The sequence below is a fragment of the Chenopodium album genome, chromosome 20 (assembly GCF_948465745.1).
Source record: "Chenopodium album chromosome 20, dcCheAlbu1.1, whole genome shotgun sequence".
NCBI lineage: Eukaryota > Viridiplantae > Streptophyta > Magnoliopsida > Caryophyllales > Amaranthaceae > Chenopodium > Chenopodium album.
The window spans coordinates 28,813,730-28,839,140 of NC_137853.1; the positions used below are offsets into that span (position 1 = coordinate 28,813,730).

Here is a 25,411-nt window from a genome sequence, read left to right on the forward strand (position 1 = left end):
ATCGTTTAGTTTGTTTTAGTTTAAGATTCTTGCTTATTAAAAATATGTTTTCGTTAAGCAAGTTTAGTATTCTTTTACACTTCCTTATTCTTTCTTTACTTTTATAGTTCTTTCTCTTAGACTTTCTCTCTCTACTTAAGCTTATTTTCTCTCTCTACACTTTATACTTTGTTCTTTACTCAACTCTTTATTCCGATTACTTTGGTAACAATTTCTTTTCTCTTAATCTCAGTTATTTATTTTATTCCTTCGATCATGTCTTATTTTATTGCTTTGATTAGTTTAGATTTAATTATGTGTGAGTAGTTCTCTTTATAGGGTTTATGGGGATCCATAAATAATATGAAGGGGTAATTTATTGTTGTTAATTATCAATGCTAGATTAATTTTCTATTGATTGATTTAATGCTCTGTGACTAGATTAGGCCTGATCTTTTATGCATAAGTTTGACAATATTGATTCGAGATTCGAGAGATGAGAATTGATGTTTAGGTCTAGTTTCAATAGGCAGGTTAATCTATAAATGGTTAAGTCGAGATTCGAGAGATGAGATTTAATACCGGTAGATTAATTCTGTGATTGTAATACGTAGCGAAAGCCCTTTATAATCTGGTTAATTGATGCATTGATGATCGGTTATTATGTTTTACCCTGGAATATTATTTAATTATTGGTGAACCTATGCCCTAGGTCTTTAATTCATTGAGTCCTCCTATTTTATTCTCCCTACTTATATTCTTCGTAGTATAATCTTTAAATCACAACAAATTGTTACTAACAATTTAGATTGCTATTAATTAATTAGGAATAGAAAGACTAGTTTCCCTGTGGATTCGACCCTACTTCCCTATCTACTTTAGTTAAAGGATTTAGGTAATTACTTTTGATTAGGTAATACGACTTTAGCCTGTCAAAAGTCCGGCGTGTGGGGCCCACTTTTTAAAATTTTCTTCTGAAAATTCCTAATTGAAGAAGTGAAAACAAGTAGGGTATGCAATTCATAGGTAACTAGTGTGTGGCCCGGGCGATGCCCCGGGTTGCTAGTTTGTACTTGTTGATTTCGAGTTTAAATCTTGCTATAAATATTTTTTAGTTGCCAAACCCAATCATTACATAATGGAAACAAATAGTATAATAAAACACCAATTAACTTATCTAAGTTAACTATAATTTTGTTGAATAAAAAAACACAATTAATCAATGGCTAAGATGGTAAGACTTGTAACTTAAGACTTGTTGGTCTTGAGTTCAAGTCTTGTTATAAGCATTTTTTAGATGCAAATCTAATATATGTTGTGAAGGTGACATGTCATGTTTATAGTGACATATGACACATATTGCTGACATGTCGAACTTAAAAAAGATGACACATGGAACATATTCTGTTTTAGGAACGCTTTTTAATATAGAAGTATAGATTCTTCTATTTTAATCCATTAATTATGAATTTTGATGCTAGGGTATGCAATTCATAGGTAATTCTTCTCTTTTAATCCATTAATTGCATACCCTACTTGTTCTCACTTCTTCAATTAGGGATTTTCAGAAGAAAAATTGAAAAAGTGGGCCCCACACGCCGGACTTTCTGGCCGGAAAATGCAAATGGGTAGTACTACTCTAACTTTAAATTTAGGGTAGTTTTTTTGATAAAATTTTTTAGTGGGTAGTTGTTTCCAAAATACCCCTATTAAGCGTGTAGTTCCTGACAATTTTTCCTAAAATTAATTTCAGTTCAAATGATAAAAAAGAAACATTGCATAATTATTTTTATTTATTTATTCAATAAAAACATTTTCACTTTAGTCAAAATTGAATCACAAGGATATTGAGCTTCTCACGTGCGTCTCTTTCCTCCATTGAAGCGGGCCAAGCGGCTACTCTGAATCCTCCGTTAAAGTGGCTTGTGAGCTTTCTCTTCTCCATTGAAGCGTAGGTAATTTGATTTTCTTAATAAACCTAATATTAGTTTCTCAATCTACCTGTTAATCGTTGATTTAATTCAATTCAGGGTTTTTCTAAGGTGGATTAATTATTGAACTATTATTGCTTATAATTTTATTACTGAATTGCTAGAATTTTGCTATTCATAATCTTAACTAAGAAGAATTTAATTTGATAATTGAATCAAATTTGGTTGTTATTGTGTTGCAAAACCCTTGATTGTTATCCTGTTTGCTATACATAATTAGCATCTTTAATTATATTTCAGTTAGCAGTATTTATGGTATTTAGCATATCAGTAGAGAATTTCAGATTAATAACTTAAAGTTTTGAATGTAACTTCCTTATTAATTTGGTTAAATTATATAGTATGGATTGATAATTATGTGATTATCTTTGTTGTACAGGTTTAAACCTCAATCTAACAGGTACCCTTCTTTTGTTTCTCACTGATTTCTATTATTCTCACAAATCACATGGATATATGTGATTCTTGTATTGATCCCCCACAAACTGAACTTCAAAAACCTGAAATTCGGAGCAATGACAACCTAAATGATGATGATATTTTTGGTTCCTCTATAAACTTGGAAGAATCTCACATTGAAGAAGGCTACAAAGATGGGTATAGGGATGGTCTTACCTTGGGCAAGCTAGAGGGCTATGAAGTGGGTCTTAAACATGGGTTTGAGGCTGGTGAAGAGCTCGGATTTTACCGTGGTCTTGTTGATGTTTGGACCTCTGTGATTCGAGTTGAATCGAACCTTTTCTCTGCTAGGGTCCAGAAGAGTATCCATCAAATTCAGGAATTGCTTGAGAAGTATCCATTTATGGATCATGAAGATGAGAGCAAAGATGACATTTTAAAAGAGCTTAGGTTCAAGTTTAGTGCTACTTGTGCTTCTTTAGGAGTTAAATTGGAATATGAGGGATACCCTAAAATGTCTGATTCTCATGATTATTGAATTTTGGGCATGAGCAAGGTATTCTAGGTTAACAGTTATAGTTGATGCAGTATGGAGTAAGGATTGTTTTCTCAAATTTGTTTATAATGGCTGTCTTACTGCTACCCTTGTAGTGTTAGGGCCATGACTATGTTATCTTAGGAAAATTAAATACAAGTATATTTTTGTATTGCTTTGAAATTGTAGAAGGTGCTTATCTTAAGTTGACACAAAGTACTTATTTAGAAGCATAGCTGTATACTTTGTGTGGCTTGATACTCATAAACGTGTACAAAATTTCAATTCAATGAGAACTGTTTGCTAGAGATCAGCAAGTTCAAGAGAAACCAACTGAAGAAAGAAGAAAGAAAAACAGAGGAACTAGGGATAGATTTTAGTATTGAAGAACAGAATATTCAGCAATACACCTTCATTCGAGAGGAAGGAGCTCTCCAAAACAACTTACTCAATTCATTTCCTAGATACATTCCCCCTCCCCCTCATCCCTTATTAATACCCAAAAATAAGCCAAAAACAACTAAGCAAGCCAGCCTACAATAACAAACTCCTAACAAACTTCCCTGAGATTACCACTCTACCCTTCACCATAAAACTGAATGTAACCACCTGACAGCTCAGCAACCTCTAGAGCATCTGATTATTTCTTGATCCTTCTAGCATAAGTGAAGCGAATATCAGACTTAGGCCGAGTCCTTGCAATACCCCCCACCCAAAGTTTCACCTTGTCCTCAAGGTGGAAACTAGGAAACCTGAGATTAACCTCCTCAAAAAATTCCCAAGTAGCTTCAAAGTCTTGCAAGCCCTTCCAATGAATAAGCACCTCCATGGCAGCTTGTGAATTTCTGACTCCCAACACAGCCAAGGCTCAACTTCCAAAACCAAGTCAGCAGCAAGCTGGCTGGTAAGTCAGTTGGCTTGTGCACTGAGCCAATGGCCCTCTTAAGCTGAGAAATGTGAAAAACTGGATGTATTTTAGTTCCTGGGGGAAGCTGCAGCTTGTAGGCCACCTTACCAATCCTTTGCACCACCTGGTAAGGACCATAGAAACGTGGAGACAGCTTGTCATTAGACCTTCTCACCAAAGACCGTTGCCTATAAGGCTGTAGCTTTAGGTACACCATATCTCCCACCTGAAACTTACCCTCTCTCCTGCCCTTGTCTTCATATTGTTGCATATAACCAAATAAAACTTCAGATCATCAAGAATGGCATCGCGCTCCTGTAATTGCTCCTCAACAGATGACACTACAGTGCTGCCAGCAGAGAACCTGATCAGATGTGGGGGGTCTCTGCCATACAGTGCCTTGAATGGGGTGTAGTTGGTGGCAGTGTGAAATGAGGTATTGTACCAATATTCAGCCCATGGTAACCAACGAGCCCAAGTATGAGGTTTGTCACTCACAAAGCACCGCAAATACGATTCCACCCCTTTGTTGACAACTTCAGTTTGGCCGTCTGTGGGTGATAGGCCGTACTACGCATAAGTTGTGTGCCTTGAAGCTTGAACAATTCAGTCCAAAAGATGCTAAGGAACACCTTGTCACGATCTGAAACAATTGAGCCAGGGATACCATGCAGCCTTACTACCTCAGTCATGAAACAATGTGCCACACTCTGAGTCGTAAAAGGATGTTTGAGGGGTATAAAATGTCCATACTTGGTTAGTCTATCCACAACCACGAGTATGGTGTCCCAACCTAGAGACTTAGGTAAACCTTCGACAAAGTCCATCGAAATGTCCTCCCAAACCCTCTCCGGAATCGGAAGTGGTTGGAGCAACCCCAAAGGAGACAAGGTAGAAGTCTTATTCTGCTGACACACATGGCAATGCTGAACATACTTTGCTACGTCCCTCCGCATCCCAAACCAAAACCACTCCCCGGCCAACCTTTGATATGTCTTGAGTTCCCCCGCATGCCCACCAACTAAAGAGTCATGATACTCTTTGAGCAGCTTGGTGGTCAGTTCACTATGCTTAGGAATTACTACTCACCCTTTGTACTTCAAGACCCCATTCTCCAAGGTAAACCACTTGGGTGTGGCTTCCTGTTTTCTGAGCTGCGAAATCAACCTTTGCAACACTTCATCCTTCTCTATAAAGGCTTGTACATACTCCCATCTCAGAGAGCAAGAAGTAATTAAGGTACTACACTCCATCTCAGGGCTATGTTGTCTAGAAAGGGCGTCTGCCACTGTGTTGGCAGAACCCGGCTTATAATGAATATCGAAAGTGTAGCCCATCAACTTGCTAATCCACTTTTGGTAGGCTTGTCCCACCTCCCTTTGCTCCAAGAGATACTTTAGGCTCCTTTGATCAGTGCGAACAATAAAATGCCGACCTAAAAGATAGTGTCTCCATTTCTCCACCGCAAGGACAATAGCCATTAATTCCTTCTCATATATTGGTTTCCCACGATTGCGGATGCCTAAAACCTTGCTGAAATATGCTATAGGGTGCCCTTCTTGCAACAATACAGCCCCCAAACCATGCCCGGAAGCATCAGACTCAATAATAAAAGGCAGAGAAAAATTAGGTGCTGCTAAGATTGGAGCGTTTACCATGGCAGACTTTAGAGCCTGAAAAGCAGTAGTGGCAGCTTCTGTCCACCCAAAATTCCCTTTCCGTAGCTGGTCTGTCAAAGGTAAAGCCAACTGAGCATACCCTTTTATGAATTTGCGGTAATACCCCGTAAGACCAAGGAACCCCCGGAGTTGAGTCAAAGTTGTGGGAGGAGGCCAATCTAACATTGCTTGAACCTTATAAGAGTCCACTTCAACCCCAGCAGCCGAGATTACATGCCCAAGATAAGCCACCTTTCCCTTCCCCACTTCACATTTCTTAAAATTAGCGAAGAGCTGATGGTCTGCCAGAGTTTGCAACACTTGCTGCAAGTGTGCTTTGTGAGTCTCCACACAAGGACCGTACACAAGAATGTCGTCAAAGAAAACCAACACGAATTTACGCAAAAATGGCTTAAAAACCTCGTTCATAAGTGACTGAAAAGTTGCAGGGGCGTTAGTAAGCCCAAAGGGCATTACGAGAAATTCGTAATGTCCTTCGTGGGTTCTAAACGCTGTCTTATGGATGTCCTCGGGCTTAACCCGAATCTGATGGTAACCTGATTTCAGGTCCAATTTTGTGAAAATTGCTGCCCCTCCCAATTCATCAAATAATTCGTCAATAACGGGGATTGGGAACTTATCAGGGACTGTTTCTTTGTTTAACGCCCTGTAATCGACACAGAATCGCTATGAACCGTCCTTCTTTCTAACCAACAAAACTGGACTAGAGTACGCACTAGTCGAAGTCTGAATTATCCCTGCATTTAGCATGTCCGTGACTAACTTCTCAATCTCATCCTTATGTGATTGAGGGTATGCGTACACTCACTTGGTCTGTCCCATTCTTCAGCAAGATGGCATGCTCAATCTGCCTATGTGGAGGTAACCCCTCAGGCATATGGAAAACCTCCTGAAACTGCTGTACCAAGGGCTGGAACGCAGTAGGAATTATAGGCCCCTCCTCCCCTGCCATCTCCAACTGATTACATTCCAGTAAGAATCCATGGCCTTCTCTCTGCAAGCTCCTAATCATTGCTTTCAACGAAATTCCAGTACGCCCCAATTGCGGATCACCTATCAAAGTGATCCAATTCCCATCTAATTGAAATTTTAGGGTCTGAGTCTTCCAATTGGTTGTGATTGTGCCAAGCTTCTCCAACCATTGAATACCAAGTATCAAATCCGAATTACCCAACGGTAAAACGAGAAAATCCTCTACAATCGTAACCCCCTGAACATCTAAAATCACTCCCCTACACACGCCACTGCCCTGCACTATCTCCCCTGTCCCCAACGTCACACCAAAATTCGCCGCCTCGGTTACCGGCAGCTGGAGGTGATGGGCAGCCACGGAAGAAATGAAATTATGCGTCGCCCCCGGGTCCACCATGACCACCACTTCGTTGTCCTTGATTGATCCGAGCATGCGCATAGTTTTAGGGCTTGTAATCCCCATCACAGAGCAAAGGGCCACTTTCGGGTTAATTGTGGGTTCGATTTCGGGTGGGTTAGTGTTTGGGTTGGTGGTTTCCACGGCTACCAGCTCACCGGAGTCCTCCCAATCCTCGTCCTCGTCCTCCACGGTGAGCAAAACGCTCAGTTCGCGGCGGCGACACCTATGATTGATGTTCCATTTTTCGTCACATCTGAAACACAAACCGAGCTCCCGTTTCTGCTGTAACTCTTTTTCAGACAGCCGCCTTATCTCGCCGGAGTGTCTTGGGTTGGTGGTGGTGTTTTTGGTGTGGGGGTATGTGTTTGGGTTCGTGTTTAGGCTAGGAGGTGGTTGGATCTGGGAGATCGGGTTGGTGCGAAGGTGTGGAAAAGAGTTTCGCCACGTGGGTGGGCTGGGTGTAGGTTTGGGCCTTGGCTAAGTTTGAGTTTCTCCTCGACCCGCATGGAAAGATCCATGGCATGATCCAGGGTTATCGGGTCAAGGATTCGGATCTCCACTTTTATTTCATCCTTTAACCCATTTATATATTGCCCCTTCGCCACTTCCTCCGGAACACCCTCAATCGGAGCGAGTAGCTCGATGAAACGGCGTTGATAGTCGACCACCGACCCCGTCTGTTGATGCGCCAGCCATTGCTCATGGAGATTTCCTGTACCGGTGGTGCGGAAACGACGGAGGATCAGTTTTTTGAATGCCTGCCACGACAAAACAGGGTGTCGTCTATGTTCCCACGACCGCCGCCTCCAGCTGGTCCTCAGCCGCCAATCGGTAGAAGTGAAAAAACCTCTCCGCCCTGAGAATCCACCCATCTGGGTTCGTGCCATCAAACATGGGTAAGTCAAGCTTCCTCAATCTCCAATTCGCAGACCCAGTCTGATCGCCACCATCACTGTTCCCCAGACGCGGTGGCGCACCCGCTAAAGGGTTATCCCACTGATAGGGTGTCCCAGTCGCCACCGTGGTACGGGGTTCAGGGCGAAGTCGCTCCTGCTCAGCAGCAAACTGAGGAGTGAGGTCAGTCTTAAATGCCTCCAACGCCGTCGTGATTTCCCTAGACACCCTCGCCGGAACCCCAGCAAGCTCCTGCTCCATCAAATCCATACGCTGCGCATTGGTGAGCCGTGCCATTTCCAGAGTTGATCGGCACCGCTCTGATACTAATTTGCTAGAGATCAGCAAGTTCAAGAGAAACCAACTGAAGAAAGAAGAAAGAAAAACAGAGGAACTAGGGATAGATTTTAGTATTGAAGAACAGAATATTCAGCAATACACCTTCATTCGAGAGGAAGGAGCTCTCCAAAACAACTTACTCAATTCATTTCCTAGATACATTCCCCCTCCCCCTCATCCCTTATTAATACCCAAAAATAAGCCAAAAACAACTAAGCAAGCCAGCCTACAATAACAAACTCCTAACAAACTTCCCTGAGATTACCACTCTACCCTTCACCATAAAACTGAATGTAACCACCTGACAGCTCAGCAACCTCTAGAGCATCTGATTATTTCTTGATCCTTCTAGCATAAGTGAAGCGAATATCAGACTTAGGCCGAGTCCTTGCACTGTTGTATGTGAATTCGTCTCTTATTATATTCACCATTTTCTATCGGTATTTGGATCGGGAAATTCAATGCTTTTCATGTTGGTTTTTTTATTTATTGAATTTTAACTTTCTAACTGCTTTAGATGAAGATAATTGTAGCAGGGAATTTCTATGAGTAATAAGATGTGGAGTCACTTTTTCTTGCTTATGCTTGATCTTTTAGCTTGATGCGCGATATGTATGTTTGCACTGGATATATCTCTAAACATCATTCTATCATCTTGGCTCATCTATTCACTACTATTTTTGGTCGTTGGCTGCACATGTTGTTATCTTATTGACTTTCTTTTGCTTGGATAGCAGAGGTGTCCTGAATATTTGATACCTCATGCCACTATGCCAGAGTTGCAATGCTAGCGTAAAAATTGTGTGGATAGCATCTATTTGATCGATTTTTAACATTTCAAAGATTTACTACTTTGATTTAGCAGATAAACTAAGTTGCCGATGCTGTTATTTTTAAGCCAGAGGCTGCATGAAATGAAATATGTTGATGAAGATATAATGTATCCTGATTCCTGAGTTTGTGGTCCTCTCTAAGATTTGATCAGGATCTTTATATAGTAGTTGCGAAGCTAACATTAGTATTATATATTTCTATCTTTCCTGTAGATTGGGAAGATTAGTGGGAAAGAAGTAATGAAAAATATGATACTGGCTTGTTGCAAACTATACATATCTGAAAGCCGCAACAAAGCTGCCCTACAGTCTATTGAACGAGTAGCCAAGCTTGTGCTGTTGTGCATGATACTAAAGTTGTCAATAAATTTGAAGATGAAACTTATAACAGAGTTGGCTACACTCTTGTCTCTAAGCTACCTCTAAAGTCATTGGATCTTTGCTTTCTAAAAGATACTGCTTTTGCAATGGTTAGCACTGCTTTGAAAGCAATTGACTTTAATATGCACAGTGGAAGCCATCCTCGTCTGGGAGTTGTTGACCACATCTGTTTTCACCCATTGGCCAGTACTTCTTTGGAGCAGACAGCTAATATCGCAAGGTCCTTGGCCAAAGATGTTGGCACCAACCTTGAAGGTTTGTTTACTTCATCTAGCTTTATAACCTAGAAGTAAAATTTGGAGGATTCACTTTGATGATTTGAGTAGAAAGCAGAACTAATTGTGAGTTCTGATGTTAAGATTGTCATAATTTTCACGTTATAATATTGTATAGCAGTTGATTTTGTTGTCGTCCTATTGATAAGCAGCAAGAGATTTCATGGTGGGGCCTCATTATTGTTTAATTATGCTCTTTGTTTCTAGAAAGTTGGGGAATCTAAGGTTCCTTTTCAGATATTCGTACTTTTTTTCATACCTTCATAAGCTGTGTATGCTATCATCATCCTTGCACCTTGATCCTAATTTTTTGTCCAGCACTAAAGTACTATGAATTTCTCAAAGAAACATTTGGGAAGAGATGATGGTGTTGGTGGGAAAAGTGGACAATTTAGGACATCTCAAAGTGGAAATTGAAGCTATGGATAGGTGACAGGGGGAGTATTATTGTTTTAAGCGAGATTGATCTTACAGTGAAAGTAACTACTAGTATATCTTTCTAGAGAACATGGTTATGGATCATATATTTTTTGGGTGATCTCTTAAGAGATGGGTGCCACTTCTTTTAGTATAGTCGTGATGATTTTCAAGCAACTTGTACTGTGTACATGCCGATTCACCCTAAATGCCGATTCATATTAGATGTAAATCATCCTGAATGGAAGTGGACTGAATTTAAGCACGATCATTGCATATTATAAGAGATTTCTATGACTTTAGTGTTGCTCTGTTATTTGGGCGACTGACATTGACTAATGACTATCAAACTAATGCTTAAGGCTGTCTTTGGTGTCAAAACTAGCAATTGCCAAGATTTTGCAATCGTCAGTTTTAGCTATTATATTGAACTCACAGCTAGAAGTTTCTTCCCCAAGTAAAGGACTATTATTTGGTTAAAGCTTACTGGGCTATAATATCTTCTTATGCGATTTATATGTGAAAGCTGCAGATCCTACCTTCTTATATGGAGCGGCACATGAAAAAGGACGAACTCTTGATTCAGTAAGAAGAGAGCTTGGCTACTTTAGGCCTAACACTCATGGAAATATCTGGGCGGGAGGGCTGAGCTCAGAGACTTTACCTTTGCATCCCGATGAAGGGCCAAATCAAGCTGACCCATCTAAGGGCGTTGTTGTTATAGGGTGTACAAGATGGGTGGATAACTACAACGTTCCAATCTTTTCAACCAATCTTTCAGCTGTTCGTAGAATTGCCAAACTTGTTAGCGAAAGAGGAGGTGGACTTCCATCAGTTCAAGCTATGGCACTTTCTCATGGAGAAGAAGTCATCGAGGTGTTGCTTGCAATTTACTGGAACCGAAAAAGGTTGGAGGAGATCAAGTACAAATTGAAGTTGAGTGCCTTCCACAGGAAGAAGGTATGATTGCCGGAAAGGGTTATTTTACTGATTTTTCACAAGAACAAATCATCAATGCTTTCTTCGATTCTGGAGATACATCTATTTGACCATCACTACCTTGTAAGTAGGATTCTTTCTGTAAAGGTGCCAGATTTATTTGATGCATCATACTCTCGAGATAAACAGCTTCCAATTATAATACAACATATTACAATAGCAGTCAAATCTCTCCTTCGTTTTTGTTGTGATTTGAGTCCGCTAATTGTGTTGCAGCTACGATGCTATGTATGTAACTAACGGTGGCTATGACATTTTGTCTCCTGGTAAATCTAGCTATGTAAATAGACTTTTTCTTGTGGTTTGGACTCAATTTTGGTGTCCTTAATCTTCAGACTGTTCCGGGTGGTTGTATATCATAATTTATTAGTGTTCCGAGTTTTTACATTCTCGCGTCTTTGGCGTGCAAAACACAGGCTCTTTGGATTGCATTAGATCATGAGTTTTTCACATCCTCTTTTTCCTTAGGCATATAAATCAAAGGTGTCATGGAACATTTCTATTTTAACTAGTAGAAAAGGTGTTCAAGGCAGTGGACTGAGTGGAGGAAATGCACCTGTTTTACAAAAATCAATGCCAAAATTAGTTTTTTTTTTTAAAAAAGTATTTTATTATTTATTTATTTATTTATTTTTACTACTACTCACCCTTATGATTTTTTTCACATTTTTTTTTTTTTTGGATTTGCATGGTGAAAAAATTATTCTGCTAAGGTTGTCGGGGTCCTTTTGATCCTTAAGAATTAGTTTGCAGTCATAATGTAATTATCATTGGCACATCCCTGGTTTTGGCTTTTGTCAATGGTACACCCTCTCTAATTACATTTACTAGCGGTACACTTGTACTTTGAACTAATTAACTGCTGTGACTAATCCATTAAGTAAACGTTTAATAACCTTTAATCTTCTTCACCAAAAATAACCCTTAATCTTTAGGGAAATTATCATTGGTACACCTCTGGTATTAACTTTTTTACATTGATACATTCCTAGCTTTTGCCTTCCTACTTGTATATCTAATGTATTGATTAAAAATGAAAGATTAATCAATTAGCAAATAAAAAGGAAAGATTAATCAATCAACAAATAAAAAGAAAAGATTAATCAGTGAGCAAATAAAAAGGAAAGATCAACCAATCAACAAATAAAAAAGGAAAGATTAATCAGTGAGCAAATAAAAAGGAAAGATTAATAAGTGAACAAATAAAAAGGAAAAATCAATAAATCATCAAATAAAAAGGAAAGATTAATCAATCAACAAATAAAAAGGAAAGAATAATCAGTGAGCAAATAAAAGGAAAGATTAATCAATCATCAAATAAAAAGGAAAAATTAATTAGTGAGCAAAAAAGATTAATCAATCAATCAATCAATTACATTATACTAAAGGCGAAACTTAGCGAATACTTGGCAACATATTATAAAATGTTTTCCCTCCAAAACCACTTACTAAAAAAAAACTTACTGTAATTAAATTATGACTTTTAGTTTGTATAAAATCTAAAATAAATGTCCTTAAATATCAAATTGCCCATTATAACTATTATATGTTTAATTAATTTCTATCACAATATTTCATACTTTTTACTATGTCTATTTATAATATTTATATCCATTATTTTTAGTAAAATTTATTATCATTAGAATTATTTAACAATCGTGCATTGCACGGGGTTTAATCTAGTCATCAAATAAAAAGGAAAAATTAATTAGTGAGCAAATAAAAGGAAAGATTGATCAATCATCAAATAAAAAGGAAAGATTAATTAGTGAGCAAAAAAAAGGAAAGTATAATCAATTGGCAAATAAAAAAGGAAAGATTAATCAATCAATAAATAAAAAGGAAATATTAATCAGTGAGCAAATTAAAAGGAAATATTAAGTAACAATAATTTCAATTCAGTCCACCAAAAATAATTTCACTCCAACAAATATAATTTCACTTCAACAAAAATCAATAACTTTAGACATGTTATTATAGAAATCAATAGAAATAATTTCAGTTCAACAAAAATAATCAAGTTTACTTACAAAATAATTTAATTTCAGAAAAGATAATTTCAGATCAGCAAAAATAACATGAAGTAAACCGGACTTTTATTTTTACTAGGGTAGCTAACGCGCGTGATGCGTGCACATAGCTAGTTATATCTAGAGACTCTTTCGGCTTGGTATTAAAATCATAAATTTATTTGTTGACAGATTTAATGACAAAAAAAAATATGTAAACAACTATGTTTATGTTTATGAGTATATAAATGTCTAAGACAACTAATATTAAAGCATGAGAGCAAATAAGTACATAATTAAATATTTTAGAGGGTATAATTGCCCAAACACTATTCATTAAAAAAAACTTGTATACATTAATGAGGGTATATATGTAAATACACATTTTAAAGGGTATATTTGGCATTATACTATTCATAAGAGTAATTTTCTACTTTTTATAAGGTAGGGTTTTATAAGGTAGGGATGCGTTGCATTAATCTACTTCATTTTTCCTTTTGTTTTCATTATTTTACCCCTCACAGTTGTTCACCTTTTACGCTTCATTCACATCTCTCTCTTCTATTGAAGCGCCCTCTGAGCTCTCATTTGAAATACTCTGAATTCTCCATTGAAGCAGCTTCTAAGCTTTCTCTCCTCCATTGAAGAAGCTTCCGTGGTATTTTTTTTTCCCTTTATTCTCAATCATCCAATATCAATTTCTCAATTTAGGGTTTAGTTTCACACTATCGTTAATTTAATTGTCAGCATTGTCATTTTTGTAAGGTAATTAATGAATTTTTGTTTGTAATTTTGGAATTTATGAAAGATTATAACGAGCGATTGTTGTTAATTGAATTTTTCTATGTTCAATTTGCGTCATGTTTATTGAATGTGAAGAATTCATGTGTTATTTCGTGCATTGTTTGATAATTGAGTGAAATTGGGTTGCGATTGTGGTGCAGGATGTTGTTTATAACCTTGTAATGTTAGTACGGAACTTTGAAAACGAACCGTTACTCCCTGGGCCAATGGCGGCTGCCTCTCGTGCCCCGGCTCAGGGACGGGCCTGAATCGCTTGATTAGTCTCAGTTAGTTGATCAGGAAAATAATCAAACACTAGGTGAGTGTCAGTTGTTGGGTAATTTTCGATTTTCCGAGACTCTGGCAATGGCTCAACCGCAGAGTGCTCAGGCTGCACAAGTTCCTGGGAAGTCTAATGCTCGTGTCGTGAACCTAGGGACTAATAGTAGTAATGCCGGAGTGTCTTCGTCTGTGGGTGTTGCTGCTACTAGTACTGCAAATACCAAGAAAAGTCATAATAAAAATTCTACTAAGCCTCAAAGCTCTTCTGGGACTGGTGGTGGTACTCCGTTTAAGACAATGGAGCTTGCTCCGGCTGCTCGTAGGAAGAAAAGGAAGGTTCCGGAGAATAAATTACCGGAGAAAGTGGCAGCCCTTTTGCCAGAAAGTGCTCTTTACACCCAATTAGTGGAATTGGAAGCCAAGGTTGATGCTGCCCTTGCTAGAAAGAAAATAGATATTCAGGAAACTGTAAAAAGGCCTCCCTGTATTCAGAAAATACTTCGTATCTATGTGTTCAACACTTTTGCCAATCAGCCACTTGAAAATGGTGAAAATAAGAGTTCCGAAACACCTACTTGGACGCTTAAGATAATTGGGAATATATTAGAATATGGGGGTGATTCCAGCCCTGGGACTATGGATAATAGGTCCACTCCTTACCCAAAATTTTCGTCTTTCTTCAAGAAAATTACCATATGCTTAGATCAGACCCTTTATCCTGACAACCATGTAATAGTATGGGAGAGTTCTCGTTCTCGTTTGCTTCATGAAGGATTTGAGGTTAAAAGGAAGGGAGATACAGAATCTACCGCAATTATAAGGCTTGAAATGAATCATAATCCAGAGAAGTTTAAACTATCAGCTGCTCTTACTCAAGCTCTTGGACTTGAGGCAGAAACTCGCGAAAGAATCATGGCTGCATTGTGGCACTATGTGAAGATTAAGAAGTTGCAAGACTCGAATGATCCAGCATTCTTTATTTGCGATCCACCTCTGCGAGAAGTGTTTGGTGAAGAGAAGGTTAAGTTTGCTGTGGCTTCACAGATTCTCACTCAACATTTAACTCCTCTACAACCCATACATTTGGAGCATAAGATTAAGCTTTCTGGAAACAATCCCAGCGGAAGTATGTGTTATGATGTGCTTGTTGATGTTCCTTTTCCTTTAGAGAAGGATATGTCTGCTATCCTGGAAAAGATGGAGAAATGCAAAGAAATCGATGATTATGACAAATCCATTGTTGCTGCTATAAAGAAGATCAATGAGCACCGGCGAAGACAAGCTTTTTTCCTTGGCTTTAGTCATTCACCTGCAGAGTTTGTTAACACATTAATTGCTTCTCAGGATAAAGATTTGAAGGTTGTTGCCGGTGAAGCAGTTCAGAATGCTGAGAAAGAGCATCGAAGTGACTTTTTCAACCAACCTTGGTAAGGAACATTACTATCTCTCACTGGTCATTAAATATATTAGGCACCATTATAGCATAATATGTGCTTGCGTTACCTCAATTAATTTTCTGTAATATATAAATAGAGATTGAGTATATTATGGGTAAAGAATGCACTTTCATTAAACTCCCCTCTCAATTTATAAGGTATTATAAGATTTATTCTTAGCCCAATTCTGAAGGGGCTTAGGTATATTAGCTGTGAATCTCACACACCTCTCATGGAGATTCAATGAAGACAGGGAATAAATTTTCCTTCTAAATGTAGTTGGATTTTGATCTTATTTTGAAACTTGAGAATTTTTTCTTGTTGTTTATTTGTCCATATGGAATGCAATTTTGGACATTGATTACTTGATTATTTATTGTGTAGTGAGATGGATAGCTAAACAAATCATGTAGCCAGTGTAGGATGGACAGTTGCCTAAATAAAATAGCGAGCTCTTTGCTTCTAATGCAGTGCTATTGCCATCATTATTTGTTTTATTGGAGATTAGAGAATATTATACGGAGAGAAAATAAAAAAGTTTTTATGATATGAAAAAATGATTTTGATTATATATTTCAGTATATTGGCTATTCCTAGATGTTCATGCCTCTGTTTAGATTTCAGGTTGCTAAATATCTGATTATCTTCTCAACTACTCTTCTTAAAGTACATTCTTAAACTGTATATTGTATGTTCTTGTACATGTGTTATTCATTAACTAATGATCTGGAATGTTAAAAAGTCTCATTTCTCAACACACCAAGTTTGTTGTAACCTGTAATTTGAGCTCTAAAACTAAATATTGTCTATAGCTCCCACATTTTAAACATGTTCTAATCAATTTAATCCCTATACCTCTAAAACTAAGAGGTTAAGGACAGTAATAAAAGTAGAATAACAATGAAGTGGGTAAAGAGAGAAAAATAAAGGCCTAAAGGGTAGCATAAGTATTGTGATAGAGGGAGAAAGAAGTTTGGTGTATGGGAAAGAGAAGAATTGTATTATATTACAAAAATCTTTGTGGGAATGCCTTATTAGGATGGTGTCAAAAGCAAAAGTATTATTCTACAGGTTGATCCCCTTTGTTAAATAATTTTCAATTTTACCATGTCTACTTGCATATATGGTAGGGGTTCTTGTTTCCCAAACAAGTATTGTTATAGTTTGGTAATAAGAGATAGCAGCCTATTGTTATAGTAGCCTTTGATCGACACAACTGGGGTGTCAGTCTGTCAGATTATGTGAAGTTTAATAACCCTTTTGTATACAGAGAGAGAGAGGGTAAGAATCTATCTACAATAACTATAATGTATACTAAATGCGAAACCATATAACTATTTTTGACAATCCTCTAGGAAAATATTTCTTACAATGTAATATTTTCCTTTCTATTTGGTCATCAATCCTATCATATTTCTTCCATATACAGCCAATTAAAATAATGTTCTATATCTTCAATGTATTATATTCGGGTCCTCTTCGGCAAAAATAGTGGTAAGGGTAGCTTTTAGATGTCGAATAGAAGGGTAGCTAGTAGTTTTAGTAGTAGTGGGCAGAGGTTAGATATTAATGTAGTGGTTGATATTTGAGTGTTTGGCAAAAATAGCAGTTGAAATATTAAAATACAAGCAAAGCCACACATATTATAGCAACCAAAAGTTTAGAAATGTTTAACATTTTTATGTTTGAGAAAAGTTACCAATACGCTACCTCTACCACTAACTACTACATGAAATGCTACCCTACTAAACACTTTTTTTTTTTTTTTTTTTTCTTTTTTTTTTTTTTTTTTTTTTTTTTTTGTTTTTTCTTACTAGAGTTTTGACTTGTCCAAATGCTAACCGCTATCTAAAATACTACCGCCAAACATTTTCAAAAACTCAAAAAGTGATGAACTTAGATGAAGCAATGCGATAAAGTAAAATTTAATTCAAGCAAAAATACATTTTATTATGTTAATTCAAAACGATTATAAATTTCTCTTTCCATTTTGTAGAAAATTATTGCTTTATCATGTCAATAGAATTACTTTATACAACAACAACAATGCCTTAGTCCCAAAATGATTTGGGGTCGGCTAACATGAATTGTCATAAGGAATCGTTCGATATAAAGTAATGGACATAACAAAACCATCATTTAAAGGATTTTGAAAAAAAATGACTAAAGTGAGTAAACGAAAGAGCATTTAAGAAAAATTAAGGGAGTTTTAAAAGAGAATAAAAAATAATAATTCAAGAAAGTTTTAAAAGAGTGGTTAAAACATTCAAGTCGAAAGCATAAAGATGAGAAAACTTTAGCAAAAGAAAACAATGTAGTTTATAAAACATTGGTGGGCTAAAAATAAAATTAAAAACGAATAATAATTTTAAAAAGTATATGTAATCACGACACGTCGTTGACAATCAAAATATATTATGTTCCTATATGTGGAAAAAAAGGGTTGTAATTGAAAAATGGAAAATGATTAATCTATAATTTTAATACTTTATATTCAAAGAGTAATGACACCATGAAGTTTGTCATACAACTTTTTCTTATAAATAATTCTTTTTGTTAGATATCATAAAAGGCTAGAGCATATATTAATTTAAGGATGATACTCTCTCACTCACTTTTCGCTTTCATCCATTTTCTTAAGTTCCTGTCACTTTTACTTTATTCCTATTATAATTATCTTTTATTCTTTTTTTTTTTTTTAAATTTTTAAATTTTTTTTTTTAATCAACTACAACCTGTCTTTGTGGAGCCAACTATGTTAAATACATTACTTACTCTCTACCCCTCTCTTCTTTAAAGCAAAAGTAGTCCCATGCATGGTCCTAATAACGGAAGGAGTATAATATGTATGAGTATAAATTTTTTATATATAAAAGACATCAACTATGACATGGGTCAAAATGTGCAAAGTCATTTTCTTTTCAACAACAACAAAGCCTTCGTTCTAAAATGATTAGGGGTCGGCTAATATAAACTTCATAAGGTTTCGCACAATATAAAGAAACGGACATAACAAAACCATCATTTAAAAGAGTTTGATAAAGGCGAGTGAAATGAGTGAACGATTGAGCAATTAAGAAAAATTAAGAGTTTTAAAAGAAGTATTTCTTTCAATTTTTTTTTATTTTTTTTATTTTTTTTTTTTATAAAAAAAATTTTTAGAAGTATCTCTTTCTATTTTATTCTACTATATAAAACTCTATATGAGTTATTGGATCTTACCTCTTTGATATACATAATCTACTTTTATACTGAATCCATTAATAACTTATCAATAAATACGGAGTTGTAAAAATATACAAGTAAATTTACAACTACCTATGTTAATAATCACTGCGGATATTTTGAAAAATAGTACGTAGTGTGTATACTATGTATATAGCAAGTAATCTTAAGAATTAAATAAAATAAAATGTGATATACTCCTTCCATTCTTTGTTTATCTTTCTACTTTCCGTTTTGATATGGTTTTTTTTTTAAATCTTCTTAGTTATTCTTTTTTTTTTTTGTTAAGGGAAATTTCCACTTTTATTACTTTTTACCCAACCACATGATCCACATAAAACAATATAATAATAGCAATGTTTTTAAAAAATTTTCTTTCTTCTATCTAAAAAGTTAAAAAAAAAGGACCTACTTTCAACTTACTATGAACCGCCGTAAGTAGGAAGTGTGTGTGTGTGTGTGTGTGTGTGTGTGTGTGTGTATTAAGGGAAAAATTACTACATATAATTTATAATAATGTTAGAAACAAATTTCATATTTTTTTTAAGTTCATGTATCGCACAAACACACGAGCTCTAAAATTTTGATTTTAAAATAAAATTTTTAAATGATATGGGCACCTTATCATGCATTTCGTAAAGGTAATGAATAGATATATTTACATTGACTAATAGTCTAGAAGGTTACTTTGTTCTTGTTAAATTAATTTTTATTCCCATATTCCCTACATTTTTGTTTTCATATTTTTCAAAATAAAATCTAAATGTATCAGTAGCCTTAATATCTCTTATACAACTCTTCTATTTTTTTCTATAGGTGTAGGTTGAATAAGGTATTATATGACAAAAATTCTAATTATGAGTGTTTATTTGATGTAAAGATATACATGGTATTTTGGTATAGTTATTAATGAAACTAACAAATCATTGCATTTCATTATCCCCTCGGCCGCACAACTGCTCAACCACATTGTAAAAGAATTTAAGCTTACTGATATATTAGGTTGCCATAGCTGCATTCCACCCGCATTGCTCGCGAAAGTGTATATGGCCATTATCGCAATTAAGATCACATCCAAGATTTAAAACCATGTCCCTATGTTTTTTTTTTCTTTTTTTCACTTTTACACTACCTTACCCCACCTCAGATCCATATTTTACTAAATAATACTAATGTTTCTACACAACTTTCTTTTTTTTCTACCCAAAAAGTTTTAAGTGAAATACTTGAAGGCTTATACTTGAAGACACTAGGTTGTAGGGCCCTTCCTTTAAAAATTCCTAGAAATGTTGGAAAAATTACTATGAATCCTTTAAACAATTCCATTAGAATTTCGTGCGTATAGCTTTTAACCTTACTAGTTGAGGTGAATAAACGATAATCAAGATGTATGAAGTACTTGCATTTATTACTTACTAGGCTTTTAGATCACTATTAGAGCTAATTTTCTATTTTAGTGTTGTTCCAAGCATTTTCTTAGATAACCCTTAGCCAGTGAATCAAAAATTACCTTCACATAGCTAGAGTTTCTTTTTCATGCTTTATTATATAAAATCATTTTACATTGGAACAGACTATGCATTAAAATAGCTTTATCATCTTACCATTTTCCTCCATGCATTAGTTCTTATTTTGTGCATCTATTTTTTCATAATTCTTGTGGTTAATAATTATTGAATAACATAGTTTCTTATGCTTGTAGTATTTCTGGATTGCGTATTATTTTGTATTTTAGTTTGATGATAGTATTGTCCCTTCAATTATTTGACTGTCACCGACAGTCATAAGTACTAATTATGTCACCAGTTTAGGTATGTGTTCGATCTTGTACATGGGACATATGCTGGCTTGTGAAACATAGCTTACACAAATCATTTAGAAGACAATTTTAATTGCTCTATTAGATAATAATGTTGACTTTTCCTAATTTTGTGAATAGGGTTGGTTAGGTCGGTAAGTAAAGTAATTTTAGTTTTGGACTTGGTGATTTTTTAGGCAGGCTGTTTTTGGTAGACTGCAAAGTTATGCCCATAATTCTAAGTTTTCCTGGTGGTGTAGAATTCAGTGGTTGGATTTGGCTATCGGGTTGACTTTTAGTCCTGTCTTAATTTCTTTGTTAAATACTTGTTCCTGGCTTATGGAATTTTGCTACTCTACTGTTGCAAATTTCTATTTATTTGATGGGGTCCTAAATCAACTTTCGTTTTGAAATCATGTCATCTCCTTTGTAGGAACTACCCGTAATAACGAACTTGCCAAATAGATATCATAAAGAAAAGAGATTCGTTGTTCCTGACCCTGCTTCACCTTACTTGTTATTTGAACAAGTAAAAGTCATGTCTTGGTCCGAGTGGGAATAGCATTTCTCTTCTGCATGTCCATGGAGTTTTGAAAAATCCAAACATCTCAGAGATAGATAGAGAGGTAGGAATTTCTCGAACGAACCGCACTCCTTCATATGTGTCAGGAGTCCATTGATGAGAAGGGGCTGGGGAAAGCTTGAACCCAATTCCTACACAACTCTTATCCTGAACTTTGATTAACGTCTGCTGTTGGGGTTTATTTCTATACACCCAGAGTCCCAGACTGTTATGCCATTTGTTGGTAGAATGAGGGGACACTAGCTGTATATGGACAGTGTATGTGGTTGAATTTTGTCAATGAGAGTAAAGTTTTGTACAATGAGTATCAATCTAAAGATTACTGGAACATAAAGATGGTGAGATACATGGGCCCTAGGAGCTTTTGAGAACTGGAAGGAAGTACAAATTTAATTTCAATTTCAATTTCAATTTCAAAAGCTTGGACTCTGAAACACTCTATTTTTTTTTTGTTAAGCTTTTGTGTGTTCAATAGCTAGAGTCTTTTCTCCCGGTAAATCAATATAGTTAATCAACTAAGAGATTCATTTTATCTTATGAAAAATCAAATTTTCAAATACACAACTCTCACACAAAGCATTAGTACACCCATACTAAGCTACCCATTAAGTACACATATGCAATGTGTCTAAGAGGGGATTGAGGGATACATCACCAAAGCTTTGTTAGAGGAGTGTGACATCATTTGTCTTGAAGAGGAAGATGAAGGGTTCATCATCAAAATATCAAATGACCTTAGAGTTAGTTAGCTTTGGGAATAGTGTCAATGATGAGAGTAGTATGAACAGAAGGGAAAAATATATTTAAACTTTTCTCTTTCTTCTTAAATCCTAGGGTACTAGGTAAGTACTCTCCTTAGTGATGATTGTTTAATTGCATCGGTAATGTAACCATTTATCAGTTTTTCCTTATATTTCTTCATGTATGTTTTGTCTATCAAAGCTTCTAAGCCTGAGCGTGGCTAGGGTTCTCCCCCACTTCATTCTATTACATGGTACTAGAATTTACTAGTGTAGGATCATCCACCTTCCAAGAAGTCCATTCAATCAATGTGTTTTCCTAGTGCCTTGGGGTTACTGAAAGGGATCGACTATTCAGCCTTATAAGACCGTTGATTGGGATTGGGCATACTAATGTTTTCTGCAGTGTTAACACACTTACTGAAGCTCTTAGTAAGCGACCTAATCTTTTATATAAATTAAGAGTTGTTTTTCAACTTCTCACCACAACACTCTAATTCTTGAATGGAACAATTCTATGCATTCTATTTTTTAAATAACTTCTCTCTAACTTCCATTACTTTACCGCATCACTTCCGCTTCTCAATTTTTCATTTCCAAAAAAAAAAAAAGAAAAAGAAAACTGTAACTTCCACTTAATTTTTTTTTCTTTTAAATATACATACGACATACGTATATTCACGGATACACTCTAGTTGCTTAAATTGTGTAGAAAATTATGGTGGACTGAAAGAATGTATCTCATTTTTCCTCATGGTCATCGAGTGATTGGAACTTTTTAAATTTGGGTGGGGGATTGGGGGTAAGGGTGGGGATGGGGATGGGATGATTTTAGGGTGAAGGAATTCTCCATGCTTCAAGATTGGGTTTAATCAGAGTAGTTTTTACCTTGAGTCTTCTTTTTCCCTCTTCCTCTAGTTGCCTCAGCTCTCTCCCAGTCTCGCATCCTCATGCTCCTCTATCGTGAGCTCAATGCTAGGTAGGGCTCCTTGGCGGTCAATGAAGAAAGAGGAGAGATAAGAGATATTGCTAGCAAAACTTGGAAGCAGAAGAAGACAGAAAGATGACTGTTGGCTCAAGGGAGAGAGAAGAAAGAGAGGCAGTTGGTGGGGGACCCTTATTCAGTCATTCCAGGCAGCCCCTTAAGTACCAAGGTTTTGATTATTGATTAATCACATTTGGCCGGGAGATTGCCTGGCTGATGATCAGTTCTCAGCCATGTAGCTGACTACTTAGGAAAAAAAAACCATATAATTCTGTTGGTATTGAAATCTTGTGTCACTTGGACTCTTTGGGTCTGAGCAATGTGCTTTGTGCTATGATTTCAGCTGATTAATCAAAATGCGAATTGCCTTGCCCTAATTTTGGGTAAGATATGTACTAGTAGCAAAGAGTATGTGATTAAGCTTTAAAGGTGCTAGGAGCTGGAGGGATTACTATGTAGTTCCAGTTGCAAAGAAAGATTTATCTACTCTCTCAGGTTATTGTTAGATTTTGCTTTGGGTTGACTTGATTGTGAACAATTTCGTTAGGCTGGTTGTTGTGGAAAAGAACATGTTTGGTCAAGGAAGTTGCAATGCTTGTTTCTTCGTTCTTCTAATGGTCTGCTTGCTTGATTATTGTTCTGAAAATTTTTGTTTGTTCATTCTAGGGTTGAAGATGCTGTTATGCGTTACTTGAATCGCAAAACTGCCAGTGGAGGTGATGCTGCAGGAGCTACGTGATTTGTGATATCTAATTAGGTACAAGGTTATTGCATGTTGAATACTGATGGTTGGACCTCTATTTTTGGCGTCACAAAAACATAATGTGAGATGCTTTTTTGTTCAAAAGATACTAGCACCCTAGAGTAGATAGCATGTCAATATTATCACAGAGATGAAGCTGAGGACTTCAACAGTTTAATTGCCTTGTACCTCATAAGGAAAATTTAGTATTACTAGCGGAATTAATCTCTTGTTACTAGATTTAGTTTTGAATGAGATTAAAATGTCAGCTAGTAACCTCCTTTTAATGCCATATTTCTTCGTTAAAGAACTAGTTCATTTTTTGTAGTTTCACATCATGAGTAAATGAGTTATGTACTTATGTAGTGTCACTTTTAATAGCTAGGATTGTAGAAATTGTGATAATTTTTAGCCATCGATGGAAGAGGTGTGAGTGCTTTGTTTCATATCCGAATTTGTTGTATTGATTCTTGTATGTATCTCTTCAATCAAAAAGTAATCTTTATCATTGTTGTTACTGTGTAACTCGATAAAGATGCTAAATCCTATGGTTGGTTTGGTCTGAGGTTCAGAAGAAGGAAAGATGAAGTTTGGTTCAAAAACTTTAGAAAGAAAAACGAGGCAAATAAATAAGGTTAGGTTTCTATTATTTCCTAGTGTGCTACGCCTGGGATCTAGTAGATCTATGAGCGAAATAAACACAAGAACAGGTTAAACTCTGCGTTGGTTGTCTTCTTATAGGTCTCGGAGCTAATGCATAACAAGAACAGGTTAAATCTTCTCCAGTCTTTTAGTAGATGTAGGAGCAAAAGCAACGCAAGAACAGGTTGAATCTTCTCCAATCTTAGAACGTTAAATATACAAAATAGAACAGGGGAATACATTAATTGAGGAGTAAAGATGATTTGTTTTCTTGCTTTAGCTTTGCATAATATTCTACTACCTCCGTTTCATGTTTTTTGCAACTTTGGCCATTATTTGTGAGATATAAAATATTCCAAAGTTGCAAAAAACATGAAACGGAGGTAGTACAAAGAATATTGATTATGTATGTACTACCTCCGTTTCTTATTAGTTGCAACTTTGGGTATTATTTGTGAGATATAAAATATTCCAAAGTTGTAACTAATACGAAACGGAGGTAGTATATTTGTTAAAAATAATAGTTCAACAGACAAGCAAAATCATGTATATAGAATTGCAGTTCAGATTTTATTGATAGGTAATAACAAGATATACATCTTCCTACATTAACGGTTGATAGAAGGATGAAATTCGTTTAATGCCATAAAATTGGCCCTAATAACATATTATGAAAGGATCTAATGGAGAGAAGGGAGTATGTAAGAGTTAATGAGAGACTTGGTTATTGTGGAATTTAAGAAGAAGATGTATATATGAGAACAAAACAATAAAGTTTGATAAATGCTTTGAGCTTACACGCAGTAGTGACTTGTGAGAGGATTGAAGAAATCAAACAAGAGGGAGGGGAAAGGGGAAGATGATTCGAGTTCACTTTATTTTTGATGATTTAAAATTATTTTTACTAAATTGAAATTATTAAATTATTTTTACTGAATTATTATATTTTTAAGGTGAAAAGAACAGGGCATAAATACGTGGTGTAGGTCGAATATGTAATTTCTTCGTTTGTGATTTAAAATTACAATGGCAATAACAATTTTGTAAAATCAATAATAGTAAAATATGATGTTTCTATAAGAATGTAAAATGTCTTTTTGTTCCCATCTTAAGAGAGCTTAATCCTTTTAAAGAAAATGTCATGGTAAATATAAAGTCCAATTTTGTATCCCTAAATAGGAATGTG

At 35.8% G+C, this 25,411-nt stretch overlaps 3 protein-coding genes and 1 pseudogene across 4 annotated transcripts; 3 read left to right on the plus strand and 1 right to left on the minus strand.

Moving 5' to 3' along the window:
- The first annotated feature begins 1,805 nt into the window (after positions 1-1,805).
- On the plus strand, positions 1,806-11,162 carry LOC145598932 (formiminotransferase cyclodeaminase-like protein; annotated as a pseudogene). The gene is made up of 4 exons (XR_014103658.1): positions 1,806-1,934; positions 2,350-2,370; positions 9,142-9,564; positions 10,534-11,162. The product of XR_014103658.1 is annotated as a formiminotransferase cyclodeaminase-like protein (transcript).
- Positions 2,419-2,907, plus strand: LOC145596983 (uncharacterized). The gene has a single exon (XM_081653172.1). It carries the CDS (start codon positions 2,419-2,421, stop codon positions 2,905-2,907), a length of 489 nt encoding a protein of 162 aa, XP_081509298.1.
- On the minus strand, positions 4,897-8,053 carry LOC145596984 (uncharacterized). The gene is made up of 3 exons (XM_081653173.1): positions 7,710-8,053; positions 6,299-7,085; positions 4,897-6,156 (listed from the first exon to the last, which is right to left on the minus strand). The coding sequence occupies exons 1-3, from the start codon at positions 8,051-8,053 to the stop codon at positions 4,897-4,899; spliced, it is 2,391 nt and encodes a 796-aa protein (XP_081509299.1).
- A 2,369-nt stretch (positions 11,163-13,531) lies between the features above and the next one.
- Positions 13,532-24,001, plus strand: LOC145597961 (SWI/SNF complex component SNF12 homolog). The gene is made up of 3 exons (XM_081654241.1): positions 13,532-13,667; positions 13,954-15,501; positions 23,508-24,001. Exons 2-3 carry the CDS (start codon positions 14,159-14,161, stop codon positions 23,578-23,580), a joined length of 1,416 nt encoding a protein of 471 aa, XP_081510367.1. The 5' UTR covers positions 13,532-13,667; positions 13,954-14,158; the 3' UTR covers positions 23,581-24,001.
- The last annotated feature ends 1,410 nt before the right edge of the window (positions 24,002-25,411 follow it).